General features: G+C 37.2%; 1 protein-coding gene across 1 annotated transcript in view; it reads right to left on the bottom strand.

The window, feature by feature from the left end:
- sdc2 (syndecan 2) overlaps positions 1-25,392 on the bottom strand; it is a 43,518-nt gene extending 18,126 nt beyond the window's left edge. Inside the window, exon 1 of the mRNA XM_084424108.1 lies at positions 24,903-25,392. Within this exon, the coding sequence (XP_084280234.1) occupies positions 24,903-24,962 (60 nt within the window). The 5' untranslated portion in view covers positions 24,963-25,392. The remainder of the gene's footprint in view (positions 1-24,902) is intronic.
- Positions 25,393-26,126: the final 734 nt, after the last annotated feature.

Here is a 26,126-nt window from a genome sequence, read left to right as displayed (position 1 = left end):
ACGAATAATCAATGATCAAATTTGTTGTCGATTATTTTCATTATCGATTCGTTGCTGCATCTCTACTTTAAAGTGCATCAAAAAAGTCAAACTAAGGTTATGCATCAAATGCAGACATTAATAGCAGTAATTTTAGGCAGATCATAGCTAAAGCTTACATGTGCAAGCATATATAAGGCTTCTTGGCCATCTTTTCTGCTGCCTGTAACCTGGCCTTGCACTCTTAAAGGGCCGGAGAGACGCCGGCCCCTGAAACTGACCGGGGCCGTAAACACCCGATCCTGTGACGGGGCAAATATGCTCTGACGATATCTGACAGCATTCTGCCACCGCTTCACATTAAAGCAAAGACTGCATATCAGAATTATCATGAATGTAAGGTCATCTAAGAACATTCTCATCTTGTGATTGGACTAAAAGACTAATGGATTAAAAAGTCTGAAATACATGTTAAATTAATTAAAGCACCACTCAAATGACAAAAACATGCAGATATGAACCCCTTAAAGGGACAGTTTATTCACCCTCACCTTTTCTCTAGGGAACATAATGAAAAAAATATTTTGAAAGGGGATTTTTGCTCGTACAATGAAAGCCAATGGGGTCCAATGTTGTTTTGGACCCCGTTGACTTTCATTCTATGGACTAAAACAAATCAAAAACTTCTTCAATACACACTTACAAATAAAGGTTCCAGAAAAAACTGATGCCATTAAAGAACCATTCAGTGAACAGTTCTTAAAATAAATTTTTTTTTTCTTAGTGTGAAGAACATTTAATATTCAATGGAAACTTTTGTCCAATGAAAAGATTCCACGGATGTTAAAGGTTCTTCATGGAAACACAGATGCCAATAAGGAACCTTTATTTTTCATACACGCATCCCTTTTGTGTGAACTATCCCTTTAAGCAAGATATAACATCAACAAATATGAACAAAACCCTTATATTTCCTAAAATGTTTAAAGGTATATGTCAAGAAAATACAAAAACTTGACACAATGAATAAATTGAAAGTAAATATTTTTACTCTGTTCTACTCAAACAGAAACTAAAATTATCCTAGCTTTGTAAATAAAATAAAAAATCCCCCCTTCCAGATGCACAATACCTCGGCTATGACTTCCTTCTACGACTTCCCCTGAGAAAATGAATAACAATTCCATGGTTTCGAGGACAAACAAAAACAAATGTCAATCTGCCCGGAGGTGTACAGCCTCTAGATTATTATCTGATCTATAATAAAGCACAATACAACTTCAAGATTGCCAATATACACTCCCAAGGTCATATTTGTCCAAGCAAATATCCATATCACCATAGTCCAGTTTGCCGTCGTCAGAAATGAAAAATTGAACTCTTAAACTGTATTTTAAAGGATTTAAAGATCGTGATCATGGTGGTTTGCTCTCATCTTCCAGGCATATTCTGACAGGTGATTCCTCGACCCAGTTTTTGTTTTTTGAGTGAGCTGTGAAATGCTATATGCTGGGAAATGTGCTCCCGGTCACGCGTTGAATAAAGATTTGCAGTTAAAGTTAAAGCAGATAAAGTTATGGATTGATTTGTAGCAGTTCTGTCCCCTCCGGTTAAAGAAGAAATGGGACGAGTGTGTAAACCTCGCAGGGATTTGAGTTCATAAAACACCTCTCAGGAATCTGCATTTCTTCCCGCTATGAGGGATGAATACAAACCGAGTCTCAGAGACTGATGGAAAAAAACTATGATTAAATCACCGTTTGCCTCCAGGAGAAACAATCAACACAACTTAAAGCCTTACTTTACATCACGTGTGGAGGTTTAACACACAAAATTAATACAATATTATAAAAATAATAGAAAGAAGGCTTTTCTTTCATGCATGATAAGGGCAGGTTGAAATATCATATATTTATTAAATGTTTACAATATTTTTGCTGATGTAAAAATGTACAAAATAGCAATGATTTTTATGCACTTTAAGACAAGAAATATTTTAATTGTGTCCCTTATTTAAACCTAAAATTAGTATTGGAACCGTTTCAAATATTTCACTAGTTTGAATAAGTTATGAAAATCTGTTCTTTCTAAGTGTCCGTTCAGTTTATCAGTTTAACAATAACCGTTTCATAACAATGGTTAATTAATGCAATCACTTAAAATGCTTAGGAATATGTAGAATCTTTCAATCTAAAATATTGCTGTTTTTATGATATTTAAGTTATAGAAATATATTACAATATTACAAAGGTAATACTTTACAATAAGGTTCGATTAGTTAAGGTTAGTTAACTAACCATGAGCAATAGGTTTGTTACAGTACTTATTAATCTTTGATAACAATAAAAATACAACTGTGTATTGTTAGTTCAAGTTCATTAATGTAACCAGATCCAACTTTAGATTTTAATCATGTATTAGTCAATTTATTAAAAGATGAATAAATGCTTTAGATATACTTTTCATTGTTAGTAAGCGTTACCAATTAAATTATTCTTCCTTATGTTCATTTATAGAGATGTATACTTGATCATTTAATCTGGGAATTAACAATGACTTCTATGATTTAAAAATGCATTTCAGAGCAAATTCAAATATATTGAGATGCATATTAAACATCAAAAAAAAGCTGAGACATACTGAGATGTACTTTTACACACTATTTAATATAAAAACCCCACATCAAAAATCTGAAACGCATAACAGGGTTTTGGTGAAACAGATACTAATAATGCGATTAGCATGAGCACAGCAGAAATGATCATCTCACTGAACTCAACTTCACCAGACTTACTGTCGTTGTATTACGTGATCTTTTTTGTAAACTGCTTGAGTAAATGTTTGGTAAAAAACAAGGCAGAAAAATTCAGGATAAATTGAGAATCACAATTTGTTTTGTTTAAAAAAAGATATCACGATTCTCCCATTATTCTGAACAGACAACTAAACAAAATAACGTCATTTACTAGAGGTCCGGACGAAATGTTAATTGCTGAAGTCAATAAATATTGAATCAAATTGAATTTTTTTTTTTATTACGTTTGAATGAATGATTCAATAACTCACTTGTTGAATCATTATTGGATGAGCATTTTTGAATGAATCTGTTGCATGAATGATTCAATGACTTGCTTATAAAGACTTGCTTGGTTCATTACAGGATGAATCAGCGTTTTTGAACAAATCTGTTGAATGAATGATTCAATGAATCAGTCATAAAGACTTCACTTGTTTCATTACTGGATGAATCAGCGTTTTTGAGCAAATCCGTTGCATGAATGATTCAATGACAAATACATTTTTTAACAGTCACTTGTCGCCCCCTACTGGTGTAACGATGCAATTGATACAATCATTATTTGAAACGTCAAGTCATTTTCAAAAGATGATTTGCTATATTTTGATAGCCAAAGTAGACATCAGTGTTTATATCCCAACTATAAACTTTTACCCCAGTACTTCTGTCATAATTTGTATTATAACAGAAATAATAATACTGTGTGGTTGAAAAGACAGTTTGTGAAGCTGTTTCATGTATAGGAATACATTAGGAATAAGATTGCATGGGTGTTTTAAGGCTTGATCGTGCAGCTGTACTATAAAAACATGTTTAAATGTAATTCTGTGCTTTGTCTAGATGCGTTTGCAGCACATTGACATTTGACCTCGACGTGACAAACAGCATGTTTCCCCGAGCCGCTCTTTAAGGTGCTGTAACAGCTCAGGTTTGCACCGACACACACATGAATCTGCCAAGACAGTAAATGAGAGCTGAGTACAGCTTCTCTCACAGGAGCTCAGAGAACGCGAGGATCAAGGTGGATGTTTGAGGAAACAGATGCTTCGACTGAACCGGCTCGTTCTGAAGCTCCGCAGAGAAAACAGCAGCTAAACGGCATTAGTGGGAATAAGCAGAGTCTCGTTCAGTCCGACAGTGTCTGAAAGACATCCCAACCCAGCAAGCAATAGGTCACCGTCTAGGTTAACTAACCTAGTTAACAACTAATGATCTTACTAACTTTAGCTGGACAATAACTTTATTCTAGAGCTGCTGTAAAGCCTAAACAATCTCTGTTACTGTAACCTCCTATTATCACTGTAAAGCTGCTTTGAAACAATCTATAGTGTTAAAAGCGCTGTATAAATGAAGGTGACTTGACTGTAGACACGATATAGTCCGGCTATAAGTAACACACTTTTAGCCAAAATAACCTTGAATTTGTGTTACATGTCGTTTTTGCCAAAATAACTTGCAAGATTGTATGATATTCCATCATGTAAGCGAAGTCAGCAGTGATTACAAGGTGTTTGGTTTCATTTCTAGTCTATTCTTGGGCGATGGTTTAGACGTCTATTAAATTTTCACTGACAGCCCAAATTTTGACGTCTGACGTCTGGGCGGTGTTTGGACGGCTAATATACGTCTTTTAAACACAACATTGCTTGTTGAGAATGCTTGAGAGGAACATGCCAGATCCTTATGAGAGGCTGCTAGATTATTTTATAGGAGTGATTTAAAAGTGTCCGTTTTTCAATGTTGAAGCATCTTATTCTAGTTTAATATATAGATATGGATCCTTTCCACAGACTGTGATGATGCGTTTCCACAGTTATCAACATCACAAATTAAGTTTTTCCATATACATTAAAAAAATTATATATATTTATAACGCTATACTTTGTGTTATACATGGAAGCTTGTTTCAAAAAAAGGTAATTGCGACTTTTTATCTCACAATTCCAACTTTTTATCTCAGAATTGCGTGATATAGTCGCAGTTGCGTATTACAAAAGTCAGAATTGCGAGATATAGTCGAAATTTGCTTGTTAAAGTCAGAATTGCGGAATATAAACTCGCAATTGCAAGAAAAAAAGTCAGACATGTGAGCTTATTTCTCACAATTGCGAGCTTATATCTTGCAATTCTGACTTTATATCAAAATCAGAATTGCGAGATACAAAATGTTTTATTCTGTGGCAGAAACAAGCTTCCATAGTAAAACAAATCCACATCATCTCTCTTCTGACGGCTGTAATCAATCTCTCAATCGTTTTTTCTCTCTTTTGGAAAGTTGTGGAAACGTTATTGTGGATTTTTTCTTTCTTTCATGGATACAAAAATCATATTTGCTGTCGTCTCCAGTTCACTGCTTCAAACGTTCACTCAACTATGACGATTTCTGCTTCGGAGAACCCTGGAAATGTATAAAGGGTCCGTCGTAAAGTTGATTTCCCTGAAAAGTGCATTTAAAATATGTTCTGTTTGCATTCCAGAAGAAAACTAGATCAACCAATCAGGTTAGTTTGGGGGCGGGACTACCTGGTTGGCCAACCAATGAGGCTTTGAAGCTACAAACTTCACCTTTCGAAAATTATTATCAGTTTGAATCAACATTTTAATTTCAGGTTTGAATTGAATTCTGCAGTTTTGCATTTTTGAATCAACAATTTTTTTTGTTAATTACAGGAGTGGCCAAAAGTGCTTTTCCCAGGCCGGACATCACTAAGTAATTATAAAATGTATACAATATTAATAGGCATTTCATGGACTTCTTCACACATTTTTTATCAACTTACTATAAGGGTTGGTTATTACAGTACAAAAACAAATCACATACCAAACACTTAACACTTCAATACCAGGAGAAGCAGAAGGAAAGCACGTGTCCACATGAATATGTAAGAAAGGATAAGACACACATGTTCCTGAGCGGACCTTTACTCAGGCTGTTCGGTGTTGGCACTGCATCATGAGACGATGAATGACGCCTTTCAAGCCAGAACATGTCTGGCAAATCCCCCAGGTTTCCAGAAACACAGGTGGTGTCTTTGGAGGAACCCGGGAGGATGGCATCTCGAAAGCATATGTGATCAGCGGACAAACAGGGTCAAGAAACAGGGTTAAACTATCAGCTGTAATGAGTGAGAGAGATTCAGGCCACTGGAACGAATAGTCTCTCGCCCTTTTGGGACAATGCTGCGCTGCCACTGAGAATCTTACATTCGTTAATCTTGTACATTGCTTTTTAGGATTACATTACAGTTGTATAAGTGTTATAAGTCAACATTTTTGTAAATAAAAAAAATACCTACACTATAGTTCTAGGTTTGGGGTTGATAAGATTGCTTTAATGTTTCTGAAAGTGTCTCTTCTGCTCACCAAGGCTACATTTATTTGATAAGGAAAATGCAGTTAAAAATGTGAAATATTATTACGATTTAAAATAGCTCTTTTCTATGTGAATATATTGTAAAATGTAATTTATATCCTGTGATCAAAGCTGAATTGTCAGCAGTCGTCAGTGTCACATGATCCTTCAGAAATCATTCTTAATATTCTGATTTGCTGCTCAAGAAACAGTTTTGTGGAAACAGTTTTTTTTTTTTGGATTCTTTGATGAATAGAAAGTTGAATGGCATTTATTATAAACAGAAATCTTTTGTAACATTTTCAATGTCTTTACTGTTACTTTTAAATAATTGAACGCATCCTTGCTGATTCGTGAAGAAAAAAGCTTAACATTTCATGAATATAAATATAAAAATGAGTTAGTATTGTGCCGTGCAATCTTATTTTACTGCAATTTGTTATGAGGAAAGTGTCATACGCTTTTAAACACACTGACTGAAAGGGCCTTGACAAAGGTAAAACTGTTAGTTACATATTATCTAAGATAAAAGGCCTATTGTGCTCGATCCATCTGTGATGTAATATTAAAGCCACTGAGATGAGCGCGTCACAACAATCTCACTACACTACTAAAAAAAAAAAAAAGGAGGTGCAACTAAGATCTGGCATGATTAGCTCCTTCCCATAATGCACCGGGACTGAGGGTCAAAAAGTGGCATTGTGAGATTGAAGATAACACAAACCCCAGTTCACTTCAAACGCTCCATGTTTCCCAGAGTCTGCATTGATAAAGGCTTGGTTTCCATCAGCATTAGGCCGTGGCTTTGTGCTCAAACTACCCCAAAACCTCAAGCCGCCTGAGGGACAATGATGTATAAATTAGCTGCCAGTTCAAAGTTTAATCTAATCCAGATTTCATCAGAACGGCTTTGAAAGTGGATGGGATGCTTTGTCCCGTCTCACTCCGACCGGAAGCTCCGCAAGGCTTCTTTAGTTTCAGCTCATTAACCTCTCAGTGGTTGGAGAACCCCATCATGCAAGAGTCTGAGACGGAAAAGCAACAAAGGGCAAGACATGACAATGCCACAATGTCTTCCTAAGAACATTAAGGAGATGAGAAATGCCTGTTTTCTAACACTCTCAGGACTCATGCGGTTCAAGAGCACCTATTACGCTTCAGCTTTTCTTCAGTGTGTAGTGTTGCTGTTTGAGCATGAAAAAGCTCCAGTTCTTCTCTATATCAGTGTCAGTGTTTCTGAACTCCTGAAACGCCTCCAGTCTTGAGTTTCTTCCGGGAATGAACACGTCACAATATTCCTCATTTAAATGATTAATACGCAGAATAAAGGGGCGGGGCCTGGTTGAGTTAGTTAGTAGTGTGTTAAACTGGTGGTTATGGTAAGGGGCGGGACATTTCCCAAACACACTCGAAGCGCTCGACCAATCAAAACACACTGCTCCATCCGACCAATCAGAGCACAGTGTGCTTTTCAGAAGGAGGGGCTTCATAGAGACAGCGTTACTGACAGACTGGGAAGAGAGGAGCTGCAACAATGGAGAATATGAGGAAAATAATCAACATTCAAGCAGGAAAACCTGTTCTAGTAGAGCCTGAAAACTACATCAAGACTTGTGAAAGGGTACCCCATTGTCTTTTTCATAAAAACCTATTCTAGTAGACCTTAAAAACTAAATCAAGACATAACAGTGCCTCTTTAAGTGCAAGCTAGTCAAGTTTCACTAATAGTGTAGGAATCGAAAAGTGGGAGTTCTTTCCTGAAAGTTTGTGCTGACACAAACTGTTTTCCGCTCATCCGTTTACATAGGCATCAAAACCGATGACCTGCCAGAGTTGTTCATCACTGGACACTGCAAATGGGCCTTTATCTTGCAGAGATAAAAGCTGGAGGCGATTTCGACGCTTCAGTGGCTGATCTGTTCCAATCCTCACTCTGTCGCAATTGAATTCCCATCCAACCTTTGCCTTTAAGAGGATTTGTCCTCAAGGGAGTCAGGAGGCCATGGCATTTGGGAAGAGAGGGGGGGATGGGAAAAAAAACTTTTCCCTAAAATTGAAAGGTGAAAAAGAACAGAACGAGACCTTAAAAGTAATGAAATGTGAAAGATTTGTCTCCTTGTCCTATTTCGTACGAGTGTTCGATGGAAAGCCGAACAGCAGGATATTAGATTGCAGGGTGAAGTGATGCTTTTCTGGCGCAGGAATCCATCTGTGTTGGTTTGTCGGAGAGAAAAGGTGTAGAACATATTAATAAAGAGAAAGAGGGACGCAGGAGAAAGCAACAGGTGGTGATTACTGATCCCATTATATTGGGCTAATCCACAAACTAAAAGCACAGTCTTGTTACAACCTACAATTTCTGTTCCAGAAACGCCTTTACTTGAAGTGGCCTCGCTAAAAACATCTGTCGTTTCGCTTCATCCATCAGTCAATTAAGAGAAGCGGTGGATTCTGGTGTAGCTTATTATCATAAAGAGCAGGTCAAGTTTTCAGACTGTGCACTAGATAAAACGCCACGCTGCTCTTTCACACACATGCAAAGTTGCATTAGGGATTATTAGAGCTTTACGAAAGCATCAGGGTTATAGTGGCACATGCAAGAGCTTAGTTGGATCGGATCGGGTTCACAAATCAGGACACACGCTAGAAGAGCAACAAACAAACCTATATATGCTTTTCAGTGGACAGATGAAGAGCACTGGAAACATATGCAGGGGCGGAGCTACGTGGTGGCCAGGGGGGGGCCACCACTGGTCAAGGCTCGGCCCCCCTGCCGGCCCCCCCAAACTCACGGCCCCACCCCCAGTCTGTGGAGGGGGAAAATAAATTTAATTTAAAGAAAAAAACCCTCCTGAGTTTAAATAAATACTCATAAATAAATACTTGACTCCCGCCGAGTGAACAGGGGGGCGCGAGGGGCGGATTCGCTTTCTGTACGTAAGAAAGCTCATCTGCCGCCAGAGCCGGGATTCGGACACGGGTCTCTGGCGCAAAAAAGCTTAGATTTCACCACTGAGGCACAGGGAAAGATACATCATACTACCGTTAGAGTGAATATAGAAGAGAGCGTCATATTTTGTGTCTGCGTTTGTTTGTAGGTATGCATGCTTTGTTTATAACAGACTAAAACACTCTATTTCCACCTTTCGCCGATGAGTGACGCAGATTTGAAAACTCACTCAGCAAACGAACATAAAGACAATTATGAAAAATAAATTGAATATTGCACTTAAAATGCCATGGTTTACATAAATAAATTATCGCCTAAAAATGACAATTCATATTGTGTCTTTCTGTCATTTGCACTAAAAAATCCCCGTCTCATGTTAAGGTCCCTAACCCCTCACATAATCATGACACATCGCACTCGCACGTTATCTAAGCCAGTGGTTCTCAAAGTGTGGTACCGTGTGGTACTAGGCTCTCTCTAGTGGTAACGTTACGCAGAGGAAACACTGAATTTCGATCTCATCGGTGTGAGTAGAACGTGATCAACTGCTAAATTCAAACTGTGCTCTTTTTTTCTCAACTAACGTGATCATTATAAAGGCGATTTAATGCTTTAGCTAACAAATTTGTGAATATTTTGAATAAAATAAATAAATAAAAGCAGATCATCAGTATGTATTGAGTGGTTGTGGTTGATTGTGGTCGTGTGACGACACGTCACCATGGAAACAAAGTGATACGATCTATAACGGTCGCCTTGAAAAGCTTACGCTTGGGAGCAGCTGATTTTTTTTAACTTAACTAAGTGTGTTAAATATAAATGAATGTTAGGTGGATTGTTAAATTATGAAAAGTTCAAAACTGCTATTGTGGCTTCAATCTGGCAAGAAAAGTTTGGATCAGGAGGAGAATGTTTCAAATACAAGAACTGAAGAGGATGAGAGTGAACCAAGCACTAGTGCTGCTAACAACACAACAGTGGCAACTTTGAAAGCGCCGGTGAAGGCAGCAGCAGCAGCAAACGCTACAAAACAAAAAAAAATGACCTGTGTAACAGTGCACACAGTGCAGTGTTGATGTTAAAACTGTGTTGTTACAATGTTTTAAGTGGCTGACAACAATACATATTCTTATTATAAATAAAACTGCCTGTTTTTTTAGCTGTGCATAACTGTAGCTGAATAGTTAGGCCTACTACGCTACTGTATTTTAATATTGATCATTATGGTGGTACTTGGAGAGCCAAATATTTTCTGAGGTGGTAGCCTACTTGGTGTAAAAAGTTTGAGAACCACTGATCTAAGCACCCATCCCAATAACATGGATTATCAATAAGACATTATTAGTGTCCATAAGGAAGTTCAATCCATTGTTTATGGCCTGACGAGCCACGGGAAAACCGCTACTCTGAGTGAGTTTTGAAATAGTAGTTTTTGAAAATCAAGTGCCACCCCAAATAAAAGACTGGCCCAAGCTGGCCCCCCCAGAAATAATGTCCTGGCTACGCCCCTGGCGGGAACGTCTCCGAGACGCTTGAAGAAACCTTCCTGCAAAGCTTCCTGAAAAACTATGCTCAAGTGTACCTGGACAAAAGCCGTTTTAAACACAAAGGGTCGTTACACCATATATTGATTTGAATTAGTTAATAGAAGTTAAATCAGAAATAAATTCAATTTGTGATTTTATTTTTGAAAGCATTCTCACTTTACAGCATTTTAACACAAGTGCCAGTGCTCTTCACAGCACTGTAGCTTACAGGAAGGGTTCTTCAAGCATCTCGGAGACGTTCCCGCAGTTCTTCTGGATTTAGTCTGTCTCAGTTTCTTCATGTAATCACAGACGGACTCGATGATAACATGCCTAAGACTTTTGCACAGTACTGTATATGTATAAAATAATATATTTCTTAAGCTTCTACTAAATAAGTGGAAGTACACATCTTAATCATTACATATATATTTTATTATAAAATGTATATGTAATATATTTACAAACCTTTTAAGGAATAATGATTAAGATGTGTACTTCCATTTATTTATTAGAAGAATAATTTTTTTTTAATTTAACGTTTAAAAAAAAGATACAAACGTTTTCAAAACCAAATGAAACCAACATGAATACAAAGAGCATGTTGCTAGCACTTGGCACATGTGTTTTAAACTATAGATGTTTCTTTGTGGACACTCTTAATTAGTTATTGGCCCATCCATCACGTTCAGGATGACTTGCATGTGTCCTCTGTTCCTGCGTATAGGCGCTGTAGGACATTAAACATCGCTATCTGGTGCTGCGAGTTTCCTTTTGTTGATTCTCTGCATCTGTTCCTGCTTTCTATCTCCGTCGTCAAACTCCTCAGCCAATACTGGCTTTGTTTTCTTTCTTCACGCTGCACTGACAGTGCAAATCACATTCAGTCCTGAGATCACTGACATATTTCAGCCCCTTTCATGGAAAAACGTTAGCGTGGCCAGTATTACAAGGCATAATGTTGACTCTGCGTTGTGTACACTAATAAACCGAAGCGTCACGTGGTGGTGGTGGTTTCTCTTTGGTCGCCACTAGACTTCTTTCTGTTACCGTTTAGCCTGACAAACATCTAGCTTTAGCGATCAATTGTGCCTTTAAAGTGTTTCTGTGTTTCCATACAACGACCAAAATGAGCCTTATCAGACGATTAGACCAGACTGGCTCTCAGTGCTGTTTTGAAGGCTGCTTAGCCATATGGTGAAAGGGGTTTTCAATGCTTCTGGGACTGGGAAAAAAGCGACTCGTTCAAACCACACACACACACACACATTCCTGTTGAATTACAGCAGAGAGTATGCGAGTGTGTGTGAGGTTTGGCAGAGATTCAAAGCTTGTTTCTTGTGGTGCAGTTTGTCAACAGTCTCGCATGTCCTGATAAACTCTGTCTAACGGGACGAGCCATCGCCTCCTCTTCCTCCTATTGCTCATCATCAAAGATTTAAAGCACAGACAAGCTCTGGGACGGGCCCTATTTCTGTTGGCCGAAGCTGAATTATTTACATAATGATGAAATATGAATTTGAATTTGGCCATAAGCTTTGAGAATCCTCCCGTTTCTGTTGTCAGGAAGACTAGATGTATGTAGAAAGGATCAATTTACTTTATGAAATATGATCCAAACTAGAGCTGCATGATTCTGGATAAATTATGAATCACAGTTTTTCTCCCACGATGCTGAATAGACAACTAAACAACATAACATGTAATTTGCTAGAGGTTCTGACAAAATGTCTATTGCTGCGGTTTATTTAAAGATATTTAATCTGTTTGAATTGATGATTCAATGACTCGTGAAGACTTCACTTCTTCATTACTGGATGAATCTGTTAAGTGAATGATTCAATGACTCACTCAGAAAGACTTGTTTCATTTTTTGCAGCTGGTTTTTCGACAAATCCTGGTCACACATGAGCATGGATGGAAAAATGCTGCTAAATTTATCTAAATAAAGTACATTAGAAAGTGAAGGCTTTGTTAGGAATCTTTTAAGTATCAGGCAAATATGTCGATGGATGTTGGATAATTGTGCTTGCTCATCTCCCCCCACTTTTACATTTAGATTGGCCATCAACTTAAATTTAATCTAGTAAAACACTAATAATTTAATAACACTGTTAAATGTATTCTTTTGCAAATCTCAAAATAAGTATCGGTTGTTCATGCATTATATTGTTGTGATGGTTAATTCATTTGATATATATATATATATATATATATATATATACAGTGCTATGCATAAGTTTAGGCAACCATGCTAAAGTTGACTAAAAAGAGGAATAAAAAATCATATTTTGCAAATTTAACTTAATGCCTTATTTTAAAAAATTAGGAAAAATCCAACCTTTAAGGACACCAATTTTCTTTGTGAATGAATAATGTATCGTAAATAAATAAATGTTCTTCCTTAAAAAACAGGGTGCATAAGTTTGGGCACCACTATGTTAAATTCCCATAGAGGCAGGCAGATTTTTATTTTTAAGTATTTTTTTTTTTTTTTTTTTTATGATACTATGCATCCTGATAAAGTTCCCTTGGCCTTTGGAATTAAAATAGCCCCACATCATCACATAGCCTTCACTATACCTAGAGATTGGCATGATTTTATTTCAGTTAGCCTAATAGCTAGTTTGATTTGCATTGAGAGATGATCTTATGGAAAGTACTCCATGCCAATCTCTAGGTATGGTGAAGGCTATGTGATGATGTGGGGCTATTTTAATTCCAAAGGCCAAGGGAACTTTATCAGGATGCATAGTATCCAAAAAAAAAAAAAAAAAAAATACTTAAAAATAAAAATCTGCCTGCCTCTATGGGAATTTAACATAGTGGTGCCCAAACTTATGCACCCTGTTTTTTAAGGAAGAACATTTATTTATTTACGATACATTATTCATTCACAAAGAAAATTGGTGTCCTTAAAGGTTGGATTTTTCCTAATTTTTTAAAATAAGGCATTAAGTTAAATTTGCAAAATATGATTTTTTATTCCTCTTTTTAGTCAACTTTAGCATGGTTGCCTAAACTTATGCATAGCACTGTATATATATATATATATATATATATATATATATATATATATATATATATATATAAATTTATTCCAACAAAATGGTGCAAAATTAATTTATCAGATATTTGTTGGTTACATAAAAATACGTATAATTACTACTTATTAACATGCCTAAGACTTTTGCACAGTACTATTGAGAGTTATAATTGAGAGCAATGCAAATCAAACTAGCTTTTAGGCTAACTGAAATAAAACCATGCCAATCTCTAGGTATGGTGAAGGCTATGTGATGATGTGGGGCTATTTTAATTCCAAAGGCCAAGGGAACTTTATCAGGATGCATAGTATCCTGGATCCATGAAGTAACTGGCCTTTAAAGATAAAAATCTGCCTGCCTCTATGGGAATTTAACATAGGGGTGTACTAACTTATGCACCATGTATTTTAAGGAAGAACATTTATTTATTTACGATACATTATTCATTCACAAAGAAAATTGGTGTCCTTAAAGGTTGGATTTTTCCTCATTTTTTAAATTAAGGCATTAAGTTCAATTTCCAAAATATGATTTTTTATTCCTCTTTTTAGTCAACTTTAGCATGGGTGTATTAACTTATGCATTGCACTGTATATATATATTTTTTTTTTCACAAGTAACATGAGTTATTAATTGCTTAATTTAAGTTTGTGGGAATGAAGTCACAGCATATTAAATGTAACAACCTGAACTAACCTTTCCTTGTCATAAAAACATTAAATTATCTGCCATTTTAATAGATGTTTTATCACTCTGACATTTTTTACTTTATATCCCCTCAAGAAAAATGTTTAATTAAAAACATGCTCAGCATAGAATTGCATTTTTTTTTTTTTTTTTTTAAATGATGAAAAAAAAATAAAAAAATCAGTCCTCATAATCACTGACCTGAATGCCGAACGCTAACCTGAAGTTTTAGAAAACTCTTGGAAAAAATCTATATTGAACTTCAGGTTCTTGCCAAACGCCTTCTCTATAGGGAAAAATGACTTCCATAGTATTTTTTTCCTACTATGGAAGTCAAAAATACTGTTTGAAATATCTTCTTTTGTGTTAAACAGAAGAAAGAAACTCAAACAGCTTTGGAACAACTTGATGGTGAGTAAATGATGACAAAAAGTTTTATCTCTTTATTAGTATTATGATTGCATAATACGTTCATGTTTAATGGATAAAGTATGTTTACAGGCTGTGAAACGGCAGAACAGCACCATTTTCCACAGTCCGGTTCTCGAAGGCCGGTCCAGTGCGGAGCGTGTCGATTTCATTTGTGCGAACAATGACAAGCCACTCATTTGGACCGGCTCTTTTCTCATCTAAACAGTGTGACGGACGAGAAAGAGCTGGAGAGCCGTTCTCAGCACACACACGGGTGTTAGCAGTGCATTAGGGCAGATTAACAGCGGCGCGTGGGGCTGTCGAATTAATGCATCAAAACTCCCGAAGGGTCAGCATGCTTTCTGAACCACAATGATTAAAGATCAACAAAACCTGCTCTCGGGCCGCTCGTCTCACGGCCGCAATCGTGTGTTCAACTCGTGGTCTGATTAGATGAACACAGTTAAAAGAAAATGGATATAGTGTCAGTGGTGCAATATCGATTTTGTTCAGAGGGACCTGCGGTTCACAGGTTCATCAAAACACTGTGCAACTCTTCTAACTATCTGGACTTTACAGACAGCACTTTACCAATGAAAAATCACAATATATCTTTTAATTCTTCAGCAGGAGGCATGAATAAACTATCAGAAAGTACATTATAATACACTGAAACAAATGATTCGTTGAATTTAATCCATTTTCTATGGTAAGTGGTTGCACACAATTGATTTTAGTTACATAAACAAATGCATTAAGTTGAACTAAAATTGATTAAGTTTTGTTTAAATGTAGCTAAAATCAATTGTAACCACTTACCATACATTTTTTTTAATTCAATTCAACTAATCATTTTTTTCAGTGTACAATCACTATATTTAGAGGAAAATAAACGTTAAAAATAATGACTATGGAAAATAAAAATGTGGCCTTTGATAGTAAAACGATCCTGCTTATTATAAAAGAAAATATAGGCTAATTAAAATCCTGTTCAAAAAACAATTAGTTAGAAATGCAAATATTTATGTTGCACATCTTTGGCATTTTCAGAAAATGTAATCATTAACATAAGATAATTATAAAAAATTAAAAGTGTGAGGCTGAAATGATCCTGCTGATCTTTTCCAGAGTAGAATATTGCTATTCTATGAGCAAACAAACAGAATTCAGTCACAATCACAACTGACTCGAGTCGTTTATTTCTAGCAGAATCAGATCGATCGCAGACGTGCACAGCATCAGATTATGAGAAACACACACTACAGAGAAACACACACTACAGAGAAACACACACTACAGCGCACAGATGGCGTCTCACTTTAGCTTTCCTATTCTAAAGACAGCAAAGAGCGACAACCAAGGCTTCTGAATAGCGGGATCTCACACGTTCAGGAACTACATTGTACTTTTGGGTCTCAACCATAAATAGTATTTAATAATTGCGAACACAAGCAGCTGTTTACCACTTTAACTACGAATCGTAGCAAAAACACACCTGCGTTTTTTGTTTTATTCATGTTTTTACCACCGAAACTTCTGTCTCCCACAGACGAGTTGCTCTCAAAACCGAGCAGTAGTAAGAAATACACTACTGTTCAAAAGTTTGGGGATTTCAATGTTTTTGAAGAGTCTCTTTTGCTGCATTTATTGTGTAAAAATTATTACAATTCAAAACTGCTGTGAAACTATAGTAAAGTGTAATTTATTCCTGTGATTTCAGCATCATTACTCCAGTCTTCAGTGTCACATGATCCTTCAGAAATCACTCTAATATGATGATCTGATGCTCAAGAAACATTTACGTTTATTATCAGTGTTGAAAACGGTTTCATATTTTTTCAGGGGTCTTTGATTGATAGAAAGTTCAAAAGAACAGCATTTCGAAATAGAAACATATTTCACGAGTTCACACGTACATGAAATCTAATAGTATTATGCGTATTTGGCTTGCTGTCCAGGGGAGGGATTTAGCCCGAACCCAGAGTACTCCCCCTATACTGGGGCAGACCCAGCCGAGTGTGAGGTGATGGGGTGGTGGAGGGATGCTGAGAAACTTGTCATGAGACAGAAGGTGAGGAAAAGCTTTATTAACACTGAGTTGATTGGTTGATTACATGAACGTGCTCCTCCCGAACTTTGTTACATAAAACTTCATATAACATAAATGTTTTTTTGGTCCCTTTTAATCAATTTAATGCATCCTTGCTGAACATATGCACATTTTACAACAATAATGAATATACAAAGATGCATTAATACACAATTTCTGTGATTTAGGGATTGGGTTTAAATACGGTCCATGTATTTGCGTTCATTCGTTTTAAAATTGAAAGTAGAAAATGAGAAAACGGCTCATTTATTCATTTTATTATTTTTTTTTACATAAAAAAAAGAGAAAGAATTCGGCTTGATTTTATATTTTTGGATTCAGGGGTAGAAAATATAACCAGTAAAAACAAAATCAAGTCGAACTCTCATTTTTTCATTTTCAAAACCGAATAAATGAGCCGTTTTGTCATTTTTTTCTACCAACTGCATGAATTCACATAAACCTCGGACTACTTTTCAAGCGTGGTTAAAAACCACTTTCACACCAAACGAACTCTGACGTCAAACAGATTCACGTCTGCTCCAAAAGCTCTAGTGTGAAAGCAGAACCCCGTCCACTCCAACCACTGTTCTTCAACCACAATCCTCCACAGGAACTTTCCATCTGCTGAGCTAATAAAGAGCAAGAAAGGAGTGCGCTTTAAATGGCCGCGCCGAGGGTGTTTTCGCTCCACGTCGGGGGGGGGGGGCTCTGGGTCACGGCTTTGCACCCGTGAGGCTCCTTACTGTCTACAGTAACACTTCCAGTTCTCGCTCAGGCGCTCGCGTTGTGTGTGGATTCCCACTGGTATGCATGACTTTATCCCTGTGAAAGAAGTGCCTCCAACTCTCAGAGGAGAAAACCACCCTGAGCCGAGCGGCTTTGAAGCGAACGAACGCACATACGTGATGCAGATGTTTGCGGCGCCGACATAAACAAGCACAAGGCATGTGCCATCAGAGCACAGCGAGTTATTCCCCTGCCCTACTCTGCCTCTTCATTCTTTCCATCTGCTGGGAAAGAAGATAAAGAATAATGCCACTGTTCTTTGGAGTAACCGAAGACAGGGTAATAATAATGACGAGCTTTCGCTGCAGGGAGAGGAGAAGACGGCAGGGCTGATGACAAAACAAGAGCACTCTGGGATTCCTTTACTTTCCGAAAGCCTGCGGAGACCATTAAGGATTATGCAATGTGGAAGAGTTAAAAAAGGAGTCCCTGCAGGGAAGAGAGGGATGCGAGGCTTTCTCCCACGTGTCCACTTTAAATGCACGCTGGAGAAGGGAAAAATATGCCTCATTTACACTGCTGTTCAGACATTTTTAAATGTTTTTATGTCTTTTTTGCTTACCAAGGCTGCATTTAGCTAAAAAAAAAAAAAATAAAAAAAAAACAGTATTTTAAAATAACTGCTTTTTATGTATTTTTTACTACACTTGCTATGTTTGCATCGAAACTTGTGAATTTAAAGGGGTGGTTGATCATGATTTGACTTTTCTAGCTTTAGTTAGTGTGTAATGTTGCTGTTTGAGCATAAACAACATCTGCAAAGTTACAGCACTCAAAGCTCAAAGCAAAGGGAGATATTTGCTTTTACAGAAATCGCTTTTTAAGGACTACAACAAACGGCTGGTAGAGACTACACGAGCTTCCTCCTGGGTTAGTGACATCACCAACCCTAGAATTTACATAAACCCCGCCCCCAGAACACGATTTATAGATTATCAAGACAGAATATGCTAATCAGTGACTAGAAGATAACTACACATCAGCTACATAAATTCGTCAACTAACCATTCAGAAATGTCCTGTTGCTTCTACATTGTCTCTTCTTCTGGAGTCTCTCCATCATTAGCCGCGTTTCCACCGCAGGAACTTTCCCCAGGAACTAGGAACTTTGGGCTGGTACTCGATGTGTTTACACCGCAGGAACCAGGGTCTAAATGAAGTTCCGGGTAAATATTTCCCCCTCCGATAGTCCCTGCTCACGAGGTAGTACTTTTTCAAAGTTCAGGAACTTTCAGGGGTGGGAGTTGTGCGCTGCACAAGCTGATTGGTTGTGTTCACGCCGCATTTTGGTTGGATGACTCCACGCAGCATTTTCTTTATTTTTAACCTCCCTTTTAAAAAGTGGCTTCATGCAGTAAAGTTGTCTGTCTGCAAATATGGAATTTAATAAAAAAAACGGGGGGACTGGCGACGAGTTTCAGGCTTTATTATTTGGGTATTTGTGGAAGAGGAAACTTTCTGCGCGTTCGTCACAGCCATCTCACGGCCAATGTCCGCAATAGCTGATAACATACAATTCTAACGTTAGCATTACGAGCTCTGAACACGCTTTATCAGTGCTCGTCTCTTTTCTGACACAGCTTTTAATATTAAGTCATTATGTTTACACATTGTCATCTATTGCAAGGCAAACCATGTTACAAATTTACTATAACAGGATTGGAATAGCGCATTGAGGTTGGTAACAAACAACTATTTACAAGACTGTCACTATTTATGATTGATAGACGGGGTTCAGGCTTTTTTTAAGCGTATTTGCGCAAAAGGAAATTTTAGCGCGTTCGTCCCAGTCATCTCACAACATACCTTGTCTAATTTTATACGCATACGAGCTTTCTGAACACGCTTTAGTATCAGTGCTCGTCTATTTTGTTATGTTAATTACCTCGTTAGTAAACCAATAACTGCAGCACAGTTTGAATCTCCTCCATACTTATAAATGTGGCGCTCAAAACTGATTACTGTCCGTCGCAGACTGGGAGGAGCAGTTGCGCGCAGTTTACCTTCCCGGTACTTTAGACCGCGGTGTAAACGCAGAAAGCAACCGGTCTGGGGCAAAAAAGGTTCCTGGGAAAAAAGTTCCTGGGACAAATTGTTCCGGGTAATTTCGGTGGAAAAGCGGCTATTGTCTGACTTCGGTTTGAACATAAAAGGCTGAAAGTTTTTGAAATGTTCAGTGTGTGTGTGTGTGAGGTAAAATGACACAAGCTCTTGAAGCTCCGCCCCCTGTGCCGGGAGCAGCAGCTCATTTGCATTTAAAAGGACAGACACAAAAACGGTGTGTTTTTGCTCACCCTCAAAAAGTGACGACTTTAACATGCGATATAAAAATATCTGTGGGGTATTTTGAGCTAAAACTTCACATACACACTCTGGGGACATCAGAGACTGATTTTACATCTTGTGAAAAGGGCATTATACCACCCCTTTAACTGGAATTTCACATTTAAAGTTTGTGAATAAAGTAGCGTTTCCATTCGAACAAAATCGTCACTTTCTGGGAAATTGGCACAAAATAATCCTCATTTACACTGCCGTTTAGAAATTGAGGGTCAGTAAGATTTAAAAAAATATATATTTTTATGCCTTTTTTGCTTACCAAGGCTGCATTTAGTTGAAAAAATAAATAAATAGTAAAAACAGTAATGTGAAATATTACTTTAAAATAACTGTATTTTGTACTGCATAAAAATGTCCACTAGCTGTGTTTCCAGCCAAAGTTGTGAATTAAACTGGAATATTGCATTGAAAATTTGCGAATAAAGCAGCATTTCCATCCTTGGCACAAAATATCAATAATAAAATGTACGTTTCTGCAATCAGGCTTTCAGACGTTTCAGAACCACCAAACCAACATTAGAGATGCTGCGACGCCATTGGTCCGCTGGTTACTCCAGTTATCCAATCACAGCCTCTGCTGAGGCAAAGCCACATGAGTTTATTGAGTAAATGTGTAGTTTATGCGCATGTCCTCTTATCAGATAAAAAATGTATTTGCTTCAGTTTATGTGTTTATGCATTTATTTGATTATAAATACAGTAATACTGTGAAATATTATTACAAATTCAAAATAGCTGTTTCAAATATATTTTAAAATGTCATTTATTCCTCTAATGGAATATCAGCAAATGTAACACTCAGCCATCTTGAAGACTTCACTGTTTGAGGATTCGTGGATGTGTTTTCATTTATCACTTGCAATCAAAGCCTGTAAACTTAAGTATGAATCTGCCAAATGCCACAGCATGTTACACTATTATTCTTTCATAAGCCAATATTCCTCCCTAAACCATTAATATTTACAGAACACTTCAGGGCCCTTATCTCGCAGACTCAGTACATTTTTCAGTGCGCAGGGTTTGTGCGGAAGTGACCTTGCTAATCAGGAATGGAAAAACAGTTTCATCTGAGAGACGTGAGAATACGCTCAGTGTTCAACTGTCTCTCTTCATCAACATTCTCATTCATTTAACCCTTCGATTTCTGGGTCCGGCCTTGCTGGAGCGGGTCAGTTTGGATTCAGTGCAATTCCACATAAATCACACTATAAAACTGTGGGACGTTTGCTATTATACATTTATAATAATATCTAAGTCTAAATCTAAAGTAATCTTGACAAACTATATCATTTGAAAGCTTTCAGACTCTAGTTTTCATATTTGGTGGCTGTTTTTCAAAAGAAATGACAGAGCAATAGATAAATAGCGATAGATTCTCCATTTGTGATACGGTGATCTATAACACACGCTCTGGTTCAACATCCAACAAAGACATGTTGTTGTTTTGTGTCTGTACAGTTTCATATATGGGTCAAATTGACCCATGAACATCAAAGTCGTGTAAAAATGTATGTATGCATATTTCACTACACATCCGCGTGTTGAAACTTTATATGCATGTTCGTGACACTAAATAGGAAAAAGTCGCAACATTTCAAGAAAAACAAAATAGGTTAAATAGAAATGATAGCTCATTTTTACCATCTGTGGCTGACAATATATCTTTCCCTATTGAAATAACTGGGAAAAAGCTCATTATTAGCTCCATAGAGTAAAATACCAATATATAACCAAGAAATATTATTATTTCAGGTCAGTACAGTTGCCTTAAAACATTCAAACATGTGAATGTTCAAAACATGAACACGAACATCAAAACCGAAATAGAAATTGTGTGTGTATGTATGTGTCAAAATTACACATCAGCGTTTGGAAACCTTGCATGCAAGTTCATGATCCTACATGAGAAAAAGTCACGAAATGTCATAACACAAGGATTAATTGTAAGCATTATATAATCAAAACGCACTGGGTATAATGTGAAACAGTGGCAAAACAAACTATAAAATGGGTTGAAAATAGTGTTGGCAAACATTTAGCTAGTTACAAAACAGATTTAAAAAGCATGTTCGCATGGCAAGAAGACAGTGGTGATCATTATGCGTCTCTTTCTAAACGCTTGGTTGTGTTGAAACCGTCTCAGGCGACAAGCGTGCAGTGACCTTAACTGCATTAAATCTCTATTTCAGACGATAGATCTGTGTTCACACAGTGTTCACGCATCCCACCGAAACATCACGCAAATTACACGGTGGAACATCTGGCCACAGAAAACACACCAAACTCTGACAGGTCCAAAGCAAGCCATTTCAGAGTCAGAAGAGGCATTCTCAACGCCATATTCACAGACACACCAGTGCTTTATGTTTACACTGGATCATCCTGGAGATTTCAGGCCAGATAACTGTAATTGCTCTTTATAAATGATGCCGGGATAGAAAACCCTCGCAGTCAAACCATAAATGATTCAGACACTATATAGATTTTTTTCACTAGTGTGTGCAGGACACTATTAGTTCATTTCTGTAAGTGAGGAGAGCAAAATAAAGTAAACTGTGACATATTATACCCAAATATTCTTCATACAGAGACTACCAGTGACACTGGGAGCAAAAATGATTCGGACTCGGACACTTTGAGCTGATCATGTTTTGCTGAAGTGTGTTTTCTTTAATTGCTAATGCTCTTTTTACACACAGACTGAACAAAATGAAGCATTGCTTGGTGATTGGTTGAGCTAAACTGGTATTATCTAATTGTGTAGTTAAATTTAACAGCTGACAGATATTCAACATAATTCATGTGTGAGACAGTCTAACAGAAGGACGGACAAAACCAGTCAAATATCAGCTGAGTTCATAACATATTTTATTACCATTTTCTAAACTATAGCGAATAAACTGTGATAATGTGAGAAATGTTGAAGGTGTCTGAATACGTTTAGGTTTGACAGTAAATGCCTCGAGGCCGTGGTGAGTGAGTGAGGTCCACATCAATGGGAGGAGATCGTACAAATACAAACCAGCATGCCAGTCAACCATGGAATTACAAAAGCGAGTGCCAACCCTCTTGGCATTTCGTCAGAAAATTACTGGCTTATTCAGGATCTACGTTCATCAGATGCGCTGCCAATTAACAGTATAATAAAGCAGGCACACAGAAATGCAATCAAGCTCCTGCGACACATTAATGAATGTCACTCGCAATGCTCCAAACATACAGTCAAACCAAAGATTATTCACATGCCTGATATTGTTTCACTAGTGTGATCAGGACACTATAGTTCATTTCTGTAAGTGAGGATAGAAAAATTAAGTAATTATACCCAAATATTCTTCATACAGAGACTACCAGTGACATTTATAAAATTTTGGGACCAAAACTGATTGGGACACTTTGAGCTGATCATGTTTTGCTGAAGTGTGTTTTCTTTAATTGCTAATGCTCTTTTTACACACAGACTGAACAAAATGAAGCATTGCTTGGTGATTGGTTGAGCTAAACTGGTATTATCTAATTGTGTAGTTAAATTTAACAGCTGACAGATATTCAACATAATTCATGTGTGAGACAGTCTAACAGAAGGACGGACAAAACCAGTCAAATATCAACTGAGTTCATAACTCTGAGTTCTGCTCATATTTTAAACTATAGCGAATAAACTGTGATAATGTGAGAAATGTTGAAGGTGTCTGAATAAAGTTTGGTTTGACTGTACATATTCCATCCTCGTCTTCGATTCTGATGAGAGAAAACCATCCAGGACTGCATGTGTTCACATTCCAGCAAACCGAGCCAAGTGTGTGAGCGCGCGTCTGATTTACAGCTCCTGCATGTTGAGCTGCTCTAGAAGCACCTGGTCACGTTAAGCACAAGTCGGACACATTTTGACTTTGGACACGAGAAATGTCTGGGGTTACAGACAAAATGGGTGCCTTTCAGGTTTGCGGTCTAATCTTAAGGTTTAGCTCAGCAATGCACATTTACAAATGTATAGTTTCCACTGGCGTTCATCTAAATTCAACAACGACGTTTAATCAATCCTAAAACTGCTAGTCTGGATTCCTCACTATGAGGAAAAACCCTTTATACCCAATTTAGTGGTTTTATGGCAGGATTTATAGAGTCTGTGACTGGTGAAGTGGAGACAACACTATATAGGCTATTTCTCATTCATTTCACAGTGAAAAACTATCAAGATTCATTACACATTTTCCAAAATTGTCAGAAACATCAAACGCAAATATTACAGACATTTGACTAATTATTTTACAATAAGGTTCATTAGTTAACTACCTTAGTTAACATGAACTAAGAATGAACAATACTTCTACAACATTTATTAATCTTAGTTAATATTAATTTCAACATTTACTAATACATTATTAAAATCAAAGGTTGTATTTGTGAACATCAGGTGAACTAACATGAACAAACAATGAACAGCTGGATTTTTATTAACTAACATTAACAAAGATTGACAAATACTGTAACAAATGTAGTTCATGTTAGTTAATACATTAACTAATGTTAACTAATGAACCTTATTGTAAATTGTTACCAGTATTTTTAAATATCGTTCATGTTTACTTCAACTATATTCCTATTAACACTATATATATATATATATATATATATATATATATATAATTATTTTATTTATTTTTTTAAATCACAAATCGGTGCGTTATTGCTACTTTGTATGTAAAACAACAATACGAAGCTGAATTAAAAAACACCGCTGTGATTCACGAAACTGATACGTGACATATTACATCATCCAAGACAATACATTTCGAATCATTTGACACATTGTAGCGCATGAATCATCACAGAGAAACAATGTTTCACTGGTTACTTTATAACGTGGCTGTTTGACTTCACGCTCAACTAACAACCCCCCAGAAAACCGTATTGTTCTCGGTTGAAACTCACCCTTTCCCCCGAAAGAAAGGCTGTCAAGCCGAGGGTTAATATCATCCAAACGTTCCTCATAATTCCTTAGTCTTCCTTGTGAAAAGGGAAAATAGCGTCTGTTTCCACTTTTGGAGAAACTCTTCCCTCTCTCTCTCGTTCAATCTCGCTCTCTCTCTCTCACAGGACTCAAATCCCCGCGGATACGTGTTGCTTTTTGTCTTGCTTATTCCTCCGCGCACTTCTGTACACTAAAATAGGTCGCTTTCGATGTGTTTCGTCGAGTCTTGCGTTTAAAGCTGCACTCGTCTCGTAAAGGTGAGTTTATCGTGAGGTCTCTCGGCCATATGTCTGAAGAAGAAGAAGCAGAAGAAGTGAAGCTCTGCTGCTGTCGAGCCACCCGCAGGACTGAGAGGAAAACACGGGTCAAACTGAGGGAGAGCTCGAGCAATGATTGACAGAGAGCGCGACCGTATGGGCGCGTGGACGGGGAGAGAGCGCGGGCGCGCGCGCTGGCGTAAAGAAGCAACGAGCTTTAAACTTCAGTTTTGTTTTTCAAATTTTTTATTTTTAAGAATCCATGTCTAATTTAGGTGCTAAAATGTAATGCTTTTTAATGGAACCGTGTTATTATTCTTTCTAATTATTCAGATGTATGGTTATGTAAAACATTTTGTGTATGAAATTAATACATTTGACCTACTAGTTATTTGTGCGTTGGATCGGACTTTTCAAATGAACAGGTTGAACCGGTTCCCCAAACCGTTCTGAACGGACTGAATCGGTTCAACAACTCGATTCCTCATTAAACCGTGCCGTGATTGGATGGATTTCCCATTGTAACACACATTATATTTTAAAACAAAGTTTAGCAACAATTGTTTTCTGATGGCGCTATAGCGAGTGTGTAAATGTGAAACGACCTGCTGGAACGAAGTCAATCTAAATTCGTTCTCAATGCAATGTCTCCCCCTAGCGGACGAATGCGAGAGAGTTAAAATAACTCCGATTTTTCTTGAAATAATCCTGTTTTTGATTTCTTAACCTTCTCTCTGCGGTCATGATCTTTATTTACAAGCCATAATCTACGAAACAAAAATACTTCTACTTGTTTTTTGTGACAATGCAATGCATTTGAAGGCATTATGATGCAGTAAATCGGGATTATTGAACTCGATTTGCTTCCTGATCTTCAGTGCATGCCGACGGTAACCAATCAAACCCCGTGTGCGCATGCGCAGTTCC

Source organism: Rutilus rutilus (assembly GCF_951802725.1).
Source record: "Rutilus rutilus genome assembly, chromosome: 11".
Classification (NCBI taxonomy): Eukaryota; Metazoa; Chordata; class Actinopteri; order Cypriniformes; family Leuciscidae; genus Rutilus; species Rutilus rutilus.
The sequence above is the reverse complement of the archived record's forward strand: the minus strand, read 5'-3'. Positions and strand labels throughout refer to the sequence as shown.